Source organism: Doryrhamphus excisus, chromosome 5, assembly GCF_030265055.1.
Source record: "Doryrhamphus excisus isolate RoL2022-K1 chromosome 5, RoL_Dexc_1.0, whole genome shotgun sequence".
In the NCBI taxonomy this organism is placed as follows: domain Eukaryota; kingdom Metazoa; phylum Chordata; class Actinopteri; order Syngnathiformes; family Syngnathidae; genus Doryrhamphus; species Doryrhamphus excisus.
Genome location: NC_080470.1, coordinates 5861183 through 5876784, shown reverse-complemented (window position 1 = coordinate 5876784; position 15602 = coordinate 5861183). Strand labels below are relative to the sequence as shown.

At 40.6% G+C, this 15602-nt stretch overlaps 1 protein-coding gene across 1 annotated transcript in view; it reads left to right on the top strand.

The window, feature by feature from the left end:
- Positions 1–15602, top strand: part of LOC131129878 (collagen alpha-1(XXIV) chain-like) — an 80315-nt gene that overhangs the window by 62717 nt on the left and 1996 nt on the right. Inside the window, exons 45-59 of the mRNA XM_058073812.1 lie at positions 6–59; positions 2510–2563; positions 3142–3249; positions 5334–5441; positions 5521–5628; positions 7970–8023; positions 8099–8161; positions 10601–10654; positions 10834–10869; positions 11919–11954; positions 12333–12359; positions 13307–13372; positions 13525–13693; positions 13821–13930; positions 14995–15231. Of these exons, the coding sequence (XP_057929795.1) occupies positions 6–59; positions 2510–2563; positions 3142–3249; positions 5334–5441; positions 5521–5628; positions 7970–8023; positions 8099–8161; positions 10601–10654; positions 10834–10869; positions 11919–11954; positions 12333–12359; positions 13307–13372; positions 13525–13693; positions 13821–13930; positions 14995–15231 (1284 nt within the window). The remainder of the gene's footprint in view (positions 1–5; positions 60–2509; positions 2564–3141; positions 3250–5333; positions 5442–5520; positions 5629–7969; positions 8024–8098; positions 8162–10600; positions 10655–10833; positions 10870–11918; positions 11955–12332; positions 12360–13306; positions 13373–13524; positions 13694–13820; positions 13931–14994; positions 15232–15602) is intronic.

Genomic DNA, 15602 nt, shown 5'->3' with positions numbered 1-15602 from the left:
CTTAGGGATCACCAGGCATACCTGGAAATCCAGGTTCGAAAGGCGAGATGGGCACTCCGGTGAGTTTGTGCAAATCAAACAACCCATTAGAATATGAAAACAAGCTTATTTGTTGGCCTGATGCTGGCCTATATACTGTAGAATCCTCCCTTTTATAGCTTAAACAGGACAGACCACACCACCCAAATGGATTTTTCCTTTGTCACCAGACACTCTTGCATGTTGCACTTTTTTCCCTTTGGGGCTTATTTTCTGAGCTTTATGGTTTAGCTCAGCTTTTGTAGGGTTTTATTAAAGTAGAAAGGGACGACCTAACCTCTTAATATGAGACACCTGATGGAAATGGGTTTTAGTTGCAGATTATAGACTGAAAAGAAAGAACAAATTACAATTGTGCCAATTTCCGTGACCACCCTGAATTCAAGGTTCTTCTACACTTTTTCTGAATAGTTTACTTCAAAAACACACATGTAGTATTTGCCTCCGCACGCCGATCGGTTTTGTGATTAGCTTTGAACAGTATTTATCAGCATATGCCAATCACATGTTACGGAAATCAATGCTCCCCTACTTGTATGTAATCCCAAATGCTGGTACTATATGGGAATGCAGCCCACATCAAAACATCAAACAGCAACATTCAGAATGTAGTATCAAATGTAGTATTTTATACTGGTGAGCGAGCGTGGGAGTCTATGTTGTGTCGTGTTTATGTTTAATATGTTAATATTTTTACTATATTGTCTGCTATATTAAGTAATACGAGTGTTAAGGTGACTATAGGGGTGTTATTTCATGTCTACAGGACTCTAATAATGTTTAAAAAACATTTAGAGGGTTGTTTTCCATTGATCCGACTACGAAAATATACTATATTATATTCTAAATTGGTCGAGTAGTTAGCATGCAGGCCACAGAGCTAGGAAACCCGAGTTCGATTCCACCCTCGGCCATCTCTGTGTGGAGTTTGCATGTTTGCCCCGTGCGGGCGTGGGTTTTCTCCGGATAATCCGGTTTCCTCCCACATTCCAAAAACATGCTAGGTTAATGTCCAGGGTGTACCCCGCCTCTCGCCCGAAGACAGCTGGGATAGGCTCCAGCACTCCCTGCGACCCTCGTGAGGAAAAAGCGGTAGAAAATGAATGAATGAATGAATGAATGTTAATATTTATACTATATTGTCTGCTATATTAGGTAATACGAGTGTTAAGGTGACTATAGGGGTGCTATTTCATGTCTACAGGGCTCTAATAATGTTTAAAAAACATTTAGAAGGCTGTTTTCCATTGATCCAACTATGAAAATATATTATATTATATTCTAAATTGTCCGAGTAGTTAGCACGCAGGCCACACAGCTAGGTGACCCAAGTTCGATTCCACCCTCTGGCATGTCTGTGTGGAGTTTGCATGTTCTCCCCGTGCATGTGTGGGTTTTCTCCGGATACTCCGGTTTCCTCCCACATTCCAAAAACATGCTAGGTTAATGTCCAGGGTGTACCCCGCCTCTCGCCCGAAGACAGCTGGGATAGGCTCCAGCACCCCCTGCGACCCTCGTGAGGAAAAAGCGGTAAAAAATGAATGAATGAATGTTAATATTTATACTATATTGTCTGCTATATTAGGTAATATGAGTGTTAAGGTGACTATAGGGGTGCTATTTCATGTCTACAGGGCTCTAATAATGTTTAAAAAACATTTAGAAGGCTGTTTTCCATTGATCCAACTATGAAAATATACTATATTATACTCTAAATTGGCCGCGTAGTTAGCATGCAGGACACACAGCTAGGAGACCCGAGTTCGATTCCACCCTCGGGCATCTCTGTGTGGAGTTTGCATGTTTGCATGCCGTGTGTGCGTGGGTTTTCTCCGGATACTCCGGTTTCCTCCCACATTCCAAAAACATGCTAGGTTAATGTCCAGGGTGTACCCCGCCTCTCGCCCGAAGACGGTATGAATGTGAGTGTGAATGGTTGTTTGTCTATATGTGCCCTGTGATTGGCCGGCGACCAGTCCAGGGTGTACAACGCCTCTCGCCCGAAGACAGCTGGGATAGGCTCCAGCACCCCCCGTGACCCTCGTGAGGATAAGCGGCAGAGAATGAATAAATGAATTAATATTGTAAATATATATATATATATATATATATATATATATATATATATATATATATATATATATATATATATATATATATATATATATACGTATATATATATATATATATATATATATACGTATATATATACGTATATATATATATATATATATATATATATATATATATATATTTGTGATATGTGATATGCCAATAAATATACAAATGTGAGCATATTGTGGTAGCTACTGAAGACGGGATAAAGTCAGGAACTCGGGTTCTACGTGAGGCTCGTATTAGATACGGTCTTGAAAAGTCTTCAAAATTTCCTCTGGTCATTCCGCTCTGTATGTTTTTCTTCATGTCTGTGTATGTTTTGTTCCGTTTTTCTCTCTCTGTGTTTATGTAGGGTCCAGCAGGGAAAAAAGGAGCAAGGGGGTTGACTGGAGCTCCTGGAGTTGAAGTGAGTATCACATCTCTTAAACCATCACACGCACACACAGCCAAATCTTGGCAAGACTAGAATGAAGGGCACAACAGGTAGCCACTGCACATGCATCCAATAATAATTTCACATAGAATAACAATGGTATTCATGCATTGAGAATTAGCACTCAGGGAAGGAAACACACAATCCAGACGTTCCCAATGTAGTTTTACTTTTCAGAAGAAATCAAAAACCTGGTAAAAGACTCTGTCCAGAGTATAAGCGCTCACCCTAAGTCCATTGGGATATGCTCCAGTTTCCATGTAAACCTGTTAGCAATATAGAAAATGGATGGACACATGGTACTGAAGCCAGATTTAGTCCTTAGTGACAACCCAGATGTCATTTTTACTGTATAAAGAGTACATACTGTATGTATGATAGAAGTAATTTAAGGGCGTCCAGTGGGATGCATTGTGGTTGTCTCTGACCTTGCCTTTCTTGATGTTCATGTGCTGTTTTTACTTTTATTTTTGTGAAGGCAATCTGGCAAATGTATAAGAATGAAGAAAATTTCGATTTTTGACTCAACTAATCCCTTGGATCTTTTGAAGGGTCCATATGGTTTACCTGGACCCAAAGGCTTGAAGGGCTACAGCGGACCGGATGGTCCCCCAGGGCTGACTGGCTTGCCAGGATTACCTGGAAAACAAGGGCGGCAGGTATATCCTCATGCAGTATTTTATTGTATGTATGTACCAGACTACAAATCATTTGTTGAAATCTTGTTTCAATAATGGTGGTCGTCTCCAGTGAGATTTTACCAGTTTTAACCATTTTACCAGTAACCAAGGTAAATTGAGGGACAGTATGACACAGATTGAGATATTTTGCTGCATCTTTGAACCGAATGATGCTCTTCAGTTTTGGCATTCTTGTCTTTTCAGAATTTTTGGATCTCGTACTAACCAAAACTTTAAATTATTATTATTTCTTCTACATTATTTAAATTATTTGTACAAATTACTGTTTATGCTGTACATTGTTGTTCATATCTGATGTCATCTATTTATTCTCCACATTATTGTTATTATTATTTATTATTATGCGGGAGCCAGGCAACGACATTTCGTTGGCAATTTCACTGCTGTGATATTGTGCAATGACAATAAAGAAAGTCTATCTATCCATCCATCCATCTAATGATTAAATGGCTTTTTACTTACTTTTAGACTTCCATGCCTGAAATCCTTTACTTGAGAGAATCATCTTTCTTTCAAGCATCGTCATTTATTATTGTGGTGTGACACTCGCACACATTAGGTACTGCATTCTGAACTGAACTGAACTTGTGAATTATTCATAGATATTGCCATTCTTCTTTTATAGCTGTATTTTAAACCAGCTTGCCTGAACACACCACTATTTCTGGCTGCTTAAAACTACAGTTGATCACAGAAAGTATCTCAGTGGCTTTATTCTCAAAAAGTCTGTCAGGTTTTCGTGATCAATCCCATACTCTGTTCTACTCTTTTTGCCAGTTGGATGCACTTTGTGAAAGGATGGAATTTATTTAATAGATGGGTTTGGAGTCTTTCTGCTGTGTTTGACATTGTAATAGCTATGAGCAGCGGTACAGAAATTCAACTGGTTGTTGTCTTGATGCTGCCAGTTTCCCAGCAGGAAGGCATTTTTCGTTTGAGGTTTGTTGTTTTGGTGCTGAGTTATTTGATAGGGGACATGTATAATTATATATTTTATTATAATTATATATTAGATTATAGGGATGCTCCAATCAGGGTTTTGTGTTGCTGCTATTTGCCAAGGTGGTTGTATAAAAGGTTAAAGTCAGGATAATTCAAATGTCCATTGACTGCCAGGGGGGGCAAAAATAGCTAATTACTTATAAATTTATTAATTACCAGCCATTTTTAAAAAATTCAACCCCTTCAGTGCTGGCTATTTTAAATGATTTCAACACAGAATATTTGTTCTATGGCTATATAAACATGGAACCTACCAAAAGAAAGATTACACTGTTTTTACCTTATATAGGTCAAATATGCAGATCATCTTCATAGTTAAACAAAATAGGCTATGAATAACAAAAATAAGATAATTATATGTGAAAATAATGTATGCTCTGTTGCAACTGTAGGCACCCCCATGTAGTCAGAATGGTATCATCTTGATCACATGACGTTTTCATACAGTTCAACTCAGAGGTCGAATCAGACTCCTGAATCAAATTGTCGAGTAGTTGAACACCCCCCCCCCCCCCCCCCCACACACACACACACCCCGAGTAGTATGATTGTTTGTGTTTGTAGTAGCACACGTGTTATGTCTTAAGCATGCATTCCTGTGAGGGCTTAGTCGATATTTTCATTTTTAGGCCGAGTCTGTTTCTTATGCAAGAACTCCCAGTGGCTGTGGGTTCATTTGATAAATTCCAAGTAGGTTCATTCAAACATACCATCATCTTTATTGAGGAACAGAAGCCATATGTGAGTCAAGGACCCACTCAGTCAGTTATTCTAATATCACTCGCCACTCACCATTCTGCCTCATCACGCCGCTGATGGAGCAGGAAATCACTTTGGTCTGCAAGCGTGAGTGAGCATCTTAGTGACAGGCAGTCCGTTTTGTGGTTGACTTTGGAGTACATCGTCTAGAAGTGTTATGACCAGCAGAGAGGCCAGCATACATCATCAGCACTGTGGTTTAAAACTATGCTCACATTTACAAAATGTGTTTGGCCGTGCTGAACTTTGATCAACTTTTTACAACTGTGGTTATCTTTAAGGGTCACCGAGGCTTGGTTGGGCCAGTAGGACCTGCTGGACGTCCAGGTCCAAGGGGGAGTATTGGACATCCAGGACCATCTGGAGAAATTGGAGCACCTGGTCAGAAGGTGAAAATGACAAAAATATGTAATTTATTACAGCATGTTTTCATTGAAAAAGTTAATTGTATTTTTAAAATTGGTTCAGGGTGACCTGGGCCTACCAGGAGACAGGGGATTGCCAGGACTCAAAGGCATGGAGGGGGCGACAGGTGACCAAGGCAGGAAGGGTGAGACAGGAAGCAAAGGACAACCAGTGAGTACATCAAGCATTTGTCAGAGCGGCATTCAGGGAACACCCTGAACTTGCACATTTTGGAATTCAATCAGTAAAAGGAGAAAGTTGAACTTCAAAATAGAAGAAGAAACGGGAGTGAGACAAAAAAAACAACAATTTAAAACAAATTAGCATTGGCATGCTTGATGTTTTTAGGGGGCCAGTAAGAATGTCGCTCCATCACGGACGGCACCTACTGTCTGGAATTGATGTCCATTTTTGTAAAATGTTCTCAATTGGATTTACTAGTCCTTCTAAAAAAATTAGCATATTGTGATAAATTTCATTATTTTCTGTAATGTACTGATAAACATTAGACTTTCGTATATTTTAGATTCATTAGACACAACTGAAGTTCAAGCCTTTTATTGTTTTAATATTGATGAGTTTGGCAAAAAAAAAGTAAAGAAAAAACAAAAATCCCCATCTAAAAAAATTACCATTTTTGTAAACTTCCATTTCCATCCATCCCCAAATGTTCTCAATCGGATTTACTAGTCCTTCTAAAAAAATTAGCATATTGTGATGAAGTTCATTATTTTCTGTAATGTACTGATAAACATTAGACTTTCGTATATTTTAGATTTATTACACATAACTGAAGTTCAAGCCTTTTATTGTTTTAATATTGATGAGTTTGGCAAAAAAGTAAAGAAAAACCAAAAATCCCCATCTAAAAAATTAGCATATTCCATCCGACCAATAAAAGTGTTTTTAATACAAAAAAAAGTCAACCATCAAATAATTATGTTCAGTTATGCGCTCAATACTTGATTGGGAATCATTTTGCAGAAATGACTGCTTCAATGCCGCGTGGCATGGAGGCAATCAGCCTGTGGCACTGCTGAGACGTTATGGAGGCCCAGGATGCTTCGATAGCAGCCTTAAGCTCATCCACAGTGTTGGGTCTGGTGGCTCTCAACTTCCTCTTCACAATATCCCACAGATTTTTTGGGGGGTTCAGGTCAGGGGAGTTGGCAGGCCAATTGAGCACAGTAATACCATGGATGGTCAGTAAACCATCTACCTGTTTTGGCACTTGCTTTCATTCGAAAAAAGTACTTTGGACCACTGAGCAACAGTCCAGTGCTGCTTCTCTGTAGCCCAGGTCAGGCGCTTCTGCCGCTGTTTCTGGTTCAAAAGTGGCTGCACCTGAGAAATGGGGCACCTCTAGCCCATTTCCTGCACACGCCTGTGCACAGTGGCTCTAGATGTTTCTACTCCACACTCAGTCCACTGCCTCCGCAGGTCCCCCAAGGTCTGGAATCGGCCCTTTTCCACAATCTTTCTCAGTGTCCGGTCACCTCTTGTGGTTGTGCAGCGTTTTCTGCCACACTTTTTCCTTCCCATAGACTTCCCGCTAAGGTGCCTTGATACAGTACTCTGGGAACAGCCTATTCGCTCAGGAATCTGTGTCTTACCTTCTTGCTTGAGGGTGTCACTGGTGGTACAAATGAAAAACATAGCCAAAATAGGTTTTTCCTATTTCAAGGATCAGTTTAGGGATGTACGTTTGATAATACAAAGCAATGTTACTGCATTGTATATTCTAAATTGATGCTGCCCTTTTTAATATGTCACTAAATGTACAGTAGCTTTGGCGGCTCAGACTCCAGTGAGCTTAGGAATGCATGTGATGGACACTTTTCCATCCAAAATGCCGTAGAGTTATCTGGTAAAGACGTTGGATGGAAACATTTCACTTGGTCAGGCCAAGTTATGTAAGATCCTCACACTCCAGAGACCCAAAAAAGGTGTTCCACTTTACTTATGTAACTCCCATGAAAAAACAACATTCAATCCTTTGCTTTCCCTTCCCTTCCCTCCAATCTCCATTGATGTTGATGAAACAGAGAGCAAAATCCAGCCCTTGGGTCAGATCGCTTTACACTATTTAGTGAATAGAGTTGCTTGGCCAAAGCTGTTGGCATGAAAGTGGATCTGTCTAGAGGATGTGGATGACTGGCTGTATAAACATTGGGGCTGCCACCCTGGACGACAGACAGACCTCAGACAGATTTGGGTGCAGACACCGAACCCCTATCAGAGTGTGTGTCTGTGATGGTGTGTACGTGTGGGCTGGGACAACTGTTGATCCAGACATAAACCATTGTGCATGTGCCCTAGTTCTTTTGACATGCGAAGGGGTTGTGTAAAGGCCAGAGGATTGCATTTCTATTGGGTTGATAATGACCTTGTAAAAAAAAAAAGGATAAAAATAAGCAAGACGCACACACGTTTGTACGCTCCTGTGAACTTTGTCTTGTTATGAGATGGATAAAACACCTCATTAGTGATAATGTGATTGTACATTTTCCAGGGGGAACCAGGCAATGCAGGGATGGTTGGTTTGCAGGGTTTTCCAGGTCCAAAGGTAAGAAAAAGGGACACCGACTAGATGCTGAATCATAAATGTGGAATAAAAACAAAAATATTCTACTTTCCTTAGGGCCCAAATGGGGATGTTGGACTGAAAGGTTTCCTTGGGCCCAAAGGCCCTATGGGTACTATGGTAAGTAATCCCTTTTTTATCCCTGTTACAGTGAAGAAAATAAGTATTTGAACACCCTGCTATTTTGCTATTTCTCCCACTTAGAAATCATGGAGGGGTCTGAAATTTTCATCGTAGGTGCATGTCCACTGTGAGAGAGATAAACTAAAAAGAAAAATCCAGAAATCACAATGCATGATTTTTTTAACAATTTATTTGTGTGATACAGCTGCTAATAAGTATTTGAACACCTGAGAAAATGAATGTTAATATTTGGTACAGTAGCCTTTGTTTGCTATTACAGAGGTCAAACGTTTCCTGTAGTTTTTCACCAGGTTTGCACACACTGCAGGAGGGATCTTGGCCCACTCCTCCACACAGATCTTCTCTAGATCAGTCAGGTTTCTGGGCTGTCGCTGAGAAACACGGAGTTTGAGCTCCCTCCAAAGATTTTCGATTGGGTTCAGGTCTGGAGACTGGCTGGGCCATGCTAGAACCTTGATATGCTTCTTACGGAGCCACTCCTTGGTTTTCCTGGCTGTGTGCTTCGGGTCGTTGTCGTGTTGGAAGACCCAGCCACGACCCATCTTCAATGCTCTGACAGAGGGAAGGAGGTTGTTCCCCAAAATCTCACAATACACGGCCCCAGTCATCCTCTCTTTAATGCAGTGCACTCGTCCTGTCCCATGTGCAGAAAAACACCCCCAAAGCATGATGCTACCACCCCCATGCTTCACAGTAGGGATGGTGTTCTTCGGATTGTACTCTTCATTCTTCTTCCTCCAAACACGCTTATTGGAATTATGACCAAAAAGTTCTATTTTGGTCTCATCTGACCATAAAACTTTCTCCCATGACTCCTCTGTATCATCCAAATGGTCATATGCAAACTTAAGACGGGCCTTGACATGTGCTGGTTTAAGCAGGGGAACCTTTCGTGCCATGCATGATTTCACATCATGACGTCTTAGTGTATTACCTACAGTAACCTTGGAAACGGTGGTCCCAGCTCTTTTCAGGTCATTGACCAAGTCCTGTCGTGTAGTTCTGGGCTGATTCCTCACCTTTCTTAGAATCATTGAGACCCCACGAGGTGATATCTTGCATGGGGCTCCACTCCGATTGAGATTGACCGTCATGTTTAGCTTCTTCCATTTTCTAATGATAGCTCCAACAGTGGACCTTTTTTCACCAAGCTGCTTGGTAATTGCTCCGTGGCCCTTTCCAGCCTTGTGGAGGTGTACAATTTTGTCTCTGGTGTCTTTGGACAGCTCTTTGGTCTTCGCCATGTTACAAGTTAAAGTCTTACTGATTGTATGGGGTGGACAGGTGTCTTTATGCAGCTAACGACCTCAAACAGGTGCATCTGATTCAGGATGATACATGGAGTGCAGGTGGACTTCTAATGGGCAGACTAACAGGTCTTTCAGGGTCAGAATTCTAGATGATACACAGGTGTTCAAATACTTATTTGCAGCTGTATCACACAAATAAATTGTTAAAAAATCATGCATTGTGATTTCTGGATTTTTCTTTTTAGTTTATCTCTCTCACAGTGGACATGCACCTACGATGAAAATTTCAGACCCCTCCATGATTTCTAAGTGGGAGAAATAGCAAAATAGCAGGGTGTTCAAATACTTATTTTCTTCACTGTATTTGGTTCCAGACCCGACCGTGACAAGCTAACTTCCGCAAAGTAGCATTCTTTATTTATACATGGAATATTTATGTCATCAGAAAATAAAAAACGTGTTCACAAGCTTCTAAATATGTTATTTTTATATTATTAGAGACCTCTACACATTATATAACACCCCTATAGTTACCCTTGCAGTTGTAATACACAATATCCATCCATTTTTCTATACTGCTTTCTATACGAGAGGTGGGGTACATCCTGGACTGGTCGCCAGTCAATCACAGGGCACATATAGACAAACAACCATTCACACTCACATTCATAACTATGGACAATTTGGAGTCACCAATTAACCTAGCATGTTTTTGGAATGTGGGAGGAAAACGGAGTACCCGGAGAAAACCCACATATGCACGGGGAGAACATGCAAACTCCACACAGAGATGCCTGAGCGGGGAATCGAACCCGAAGGGAATCAAACCCACAGTAACGTTACTAACAACTAGTGATCAGTGTAGAATACTAACGTCTTTCAGTCCATTTTTTAAATTTAGTTATGTTAAAATGCTAACTTTAGCCACAAATACGTATGTAGCATTTGCTGAAATATGTGCTTTCTTTTACTATTAATAGGCCATATTCAGCAGCATGATTTATTACTTAATGCATTTTTGAAAAAACGTAATGAAGTGAAACTGCGATATTTGAAGCGGGAAGTGGCGAGGAATGACTGTACTAGAACATTCCCTTCAACAGTCTTTGCAACTGGCATTGTATAACAGCAGAGAAGTCACCGCCGTTATTAATGTTTGTTGCAGGGATTCGCCGGACCAGTAGGGCCTGAAGGAAAAATGGGCCCAATGGGAAAACCTGTAGGTTTCTGGGTGTGAGTGTATGTATGTGCAATAAGAGTGTTTATTTTTATGAAAACAAGGCTAGTGGGGGGTATGATGACAAAAAAATGTAAGGGAATGTAAATATGAAAGTAAATATATATTAAAAAAAAAAAAAACATTAATCAGCATTTGTGTTTATTTTCTTAATTCTACAGGGGCCCCGAGGTCCAAGGGGAAGCAGTGGTGAAATGGTAAGATATGCAACCTGTAATCATAAATTTTTTAAAAAATGCATTTTCTATGTATAATTACAACTGATAGCCCCTGTGTTTACTGTATATTCGGATTGTAAAATTTTTCTTGGCACCACTTCAAATTAGCTGTACATGGGAAAGACTGTGTTTAATGAAGCTTCATCAGTGGCGACTTCACTTCAACTCATATTAATGCTATCACTGAGGCACGGCTCAGTCAGACTGCTGGAGCTTGTGCTGCATTGCGGTACTTGGAAATAACTTTGTGTAAGCATTGTTGAGGAAATGCCTTGTCAAGTTGTTGGAATGACAAGCCGCGGCATTGTCTGAATATTCACTTTTATCACAGCTCATTCTATGTAATGTAAACGAAGATGAGTTTCCCAGTCCAAGGCCTTCAGAAACATACATTACATCTCAAGCCTGCCAAGGTCTCCTATACATGTGGGCCAGATGGTGGAAATAGTCCACCATCATCACCATTTATACTGTATTATCTTTTTTTTTACCTCGAGTGTCACATGATGTGACATGTCCTGCCCAGCAATTTTATGAGCAACAAGAAAATCTTATGAGCTGTTTGGGATCCGAAAGAGAGAGCTTCCATTTTGTTCCGCTTATTCGTGTCCGGGTCATGGGGCAGCAGTGTCAGTAGGCAAGTCCAGACTTCTCGGTCCCCGGCCCCATCTTCCAATTCCACCATGAGGCCCCCAATGCATTCCCAGGGGCCTTCCCCGGGGCTTCTCCCGGCTGGGTATGCCCGGAACACTTCATCAGGGAGGCATCCGGAGTAGACTCTATCTCTTAGGGTGAAACCAGCCACCCTACGGAGGAAACTCATTTCAGCCGCTTGTATACGCAATCCCGTTCTTTCACCCAAAGCTCATAACCCTCATAGGTGAGGGTGGGGGCATAGATGGGCCAAAAGAACCGGCTCCCTTAAAAGAAATTCCCATCGGTACATGTGGTGTATACAGTATCTTCCCCTTGCATTGTTGTATCTGTTTTCATTTTTAACATTTTCATAACTAAATCATATGTTTTAGGGACCCCAAGGACCACATGGAAGCCCAGGACCCAGAGTAAGTTGCTGTTTTTGTTAACATACACAGCAAATGTTTGAGACCAACGTTATTGAAATTGAATTCTTTATCATAAAACATACAACATGACCAGTTTATATAGTTCAAACTGGAATGGTAAACATGACTCTCCCCTGGATGTGTAGAGTGGCTGCCAATAGCTGCATTAGCTGATATCAGCTTGTCATGTCATTGACCTCAAGTTGATCAACAAATGGTCGGAAACAGTATAAAATATAACTGTGGTCACATTAACATTGGCAGCCATCACTTCATGGGAAATATGGAAATAATTTGTTGTGCACTTGACTCAGGGCCACGTGATGTAGAGGGAAGTATCTGCTCAATTTTTCATGTTTCTTTTTCCTCCTTTCGTAGGGACCCCCTGGTGCTCCAGGTCCTACTGTAAGTAAGAAAAACATTTATTTCTGTCCAGAGTTCCTTTCATTTTTCACCAATATCTTCTATTAATGACAGAACTAATGACTGAAAAATTTTACCAAAAAATACATTTTATACAGAGTATTTATGTGATATTATACTGCCTTCGTACTTTGTAACGGGTTCTTCTCAAATGCAATAGAGTGTCTAACCATCACACTCAAACACCCAGAAATGAGCAGTGTCCTTGAATGCCTCATCAGCGCAATGTGCACAGTGTTATATAAGGGAAAGAAAGGAGACAGACATTGAGTTGTTCATCGTTCACTGTCCATTCTATGACAAATAAACAACACACACACACAATAAAGATGATTCAAGCATCCCCTTGCCAGAATATGTCCCAACACAAAAACCTAAAAACTCTCCCCATTCTTCACAGACAGTGAGTCAACAATGCGGGATGCTTTGTTTTGGTACCGGACTAGTTTACGAGGTGTACTTTTTGACCGTATGATAACCAAGACAGTGAATGTAAGCCGAGACATATTTTTTGCAATAATGTTGTCCTGCTTAAAAGTGAAGCATGCTGTATTTCCCTCATATTTTGGAGACCCCTGGTATAAAGCTTCTGTGATAAAATGTACCTCTTGCCTTAGGTAACATTTAGCTTTCTGAATGACCTCATCCTGTTTAAACAATTCTAAGATACCAGGAAAAACATCAAATGCCTTTTTTTGTCTCCACGCATTATGTGATAGCTAGTGGAATGTTTTATTTACCCCTTCGCGGGGGGAAGAATGTGACGGCTTATTGATGCAAGACTTTACTCTCCTATGAAAATACATTCAATTCTGAAAAAAAAATATTCCAATAAAATGAAGGGAAGGTAGAAATTGATTTTTTTGTCTTTAATTATGTGGGGAAGTCTATTTTTGTTAAATAAAAAAATGTTTATCTTGACTCCACAGAGGCAGCTATATGAGGACTCGGCATTCTACAGCCTCTCTGACTCTAACGCTGCTCCAGGGAAAGAGGTGAATTATTAAATTCATTCAATAAAGGTTGGGAAATTTGAATGCATAACAGAAAGATTTGCATGAATTGGTTTCAGTCCAAAACAAATCAAGCATTTACACAATTCGGTGTTACCTGTCTTTGTCTTGACATTTCTGGATTTTCTGACCAGCATTTCCAAAACGCTGAAGTGAGCCTTCCAGACCAGAATTCTGAGATTTTTAAGACTTTGAATTACCTGAGCAGTGTGATCGAGAGCATCAAAAAGCCTCTGGGAACCAGAGAGAACCCCTCTCGTGTCTGTAAAGACTTGGTGGATTGTCATCACAAGCTAAAAGACGGTGAGAGCTGATTGATTACATCATTCATAGTAAATTAATGCAATTGATTTTTTTATCATTTGATCATTTATACCTTAACCCTGAAACTCACTCTTCTCTCCATCTCTCTCTAAATGTGTATTTCAAGGATGGTTCTGGATTGATCCAAACCTTGGCTGCACTTCAGATGCTTTCCAGGTTTTTTGCAACTTCACTGCAGGGGGTCAGACCTGTTTACATCCACTGGCTTCTAATAAGGTAACATTTACAATATACACATGTATCAAACCTAAAGATTCTCAGGACATTTAATCAATTGCAACTGACTTTTTAGGTTGCCCTAGAAGACATTTCGCCTCTCATCCGAGCAGGCTTCATCAGTTCATGCTCAATGACTAGTCAGACGAGATAGAGACGAGAACTTGGTGCAAGATCCAATCAATTTATCCTCTAAAGGAGGAGGCAAGTCCAGACAGTAATGGTTTGGTTCTTTACGGAGACCTTCCCACTGGGCTCACTAAACGAGATGTAGTTGCATTAACAGCTGCAGTACATGACCATATTAGTCCAGTACTGCTGCACGGCGGTTGAGTGGTTAGCACGCAGCTAGGAGACCCGAGTTCAATTCCACCCTCGGCCATCTCTGTGTGGAGTTTGCATGTTCTCCCTGTGCATGAATAGGTTTTCTTCGGGTACTCCGGTTTCCTCCCACATTCCAAAAACATGCTAGGTTAATTGTCGACTCCAAATTGTCCATAGGTATGAATGTGAGTGTGAATGGTTGTTTGTCTATATGTGCCCTGTGATTGGCTGGCCACCAATCCAGGGTGTACCCCGCCTCTCGCCCGAAGACAGCTGGGACAGGCTCCAGCACCCTCGCGACCAAGAAAATAGTAGAAAATGATTGAATGAATGAATAGTCCAGTACTCAAGTCTCTGCACAGGCTTCCTGTCAATCACAGAATAGACAGCTCTGCATGCGTACAAGTATTTTCATGTTCTTGCACCAAGTCAAATTTAGTGTAGTGTAGTTTAAATGTAGTGGTATGTTGTGTTTTTGAGTTTCTCAGACTGGTATGGAAACGTCTTCGAAGACAACCTGAAAAGTCCAGTTGCGATGGATTCAATGCCTTGAAGCTACAATGACCTGGATGAATGAGAATATTCACAAGCAAACCTAAAGATGCATAATACAACAAAACAATAAACATTCACCATTGACCTTTTATGAGCTCTTATACCGAGTCACTTTTCATAAGCCACTTTTACACCAATGCAGTTATGATGACAGATTGACGGCACCTCTGTCTTTGTCCTTGCAGATGGTGTTTGGTGTAGGGAAAGTCCAAATGAAGTTTCTCCACTTACTGAGTACTGAGGCCAGCCATAGCATCACACTCCACTGCCTAACGGATCTTTCCAACAGCACCGCAGACGGCTTCAGCTCTCCTGGCCACATGCATAAAGAGAGCGCCAATCTTCGGTTTCAAGGCTGGAACAATCAAATGTTTGAGACAGACACGCTACTTGAACCATATGTGCTACAAGATGAGTGCAAGGTATGACGGCAGCTGAGTACTGTTATTTTTCCCCAAAAATATTTTACCCCATACGTTGTTTTTAGTGGTAGATTTTGTACATTAGTATTCCATACAGTATAAGAATTAACCTGTAAAACCAGCCTACAACACACCTCTGTCTACCTTATTGGGATTCATTTGATATCATGCAGAAAAATACTTCTAAAAAACTGATGGTTTCTATAGAAATCCAGTCATCCAGAACCGACCATGATAAGTGAATTTATGCAAAGTAGAACCCTATATTAATAAATGTAATATTTTATGAGTTAGAGCATAGAAAATCTGCTTATGACTTTCTAAATACGGTTTTAACATTATTAAAGCCCTGTAGACATGAGGTAACACCC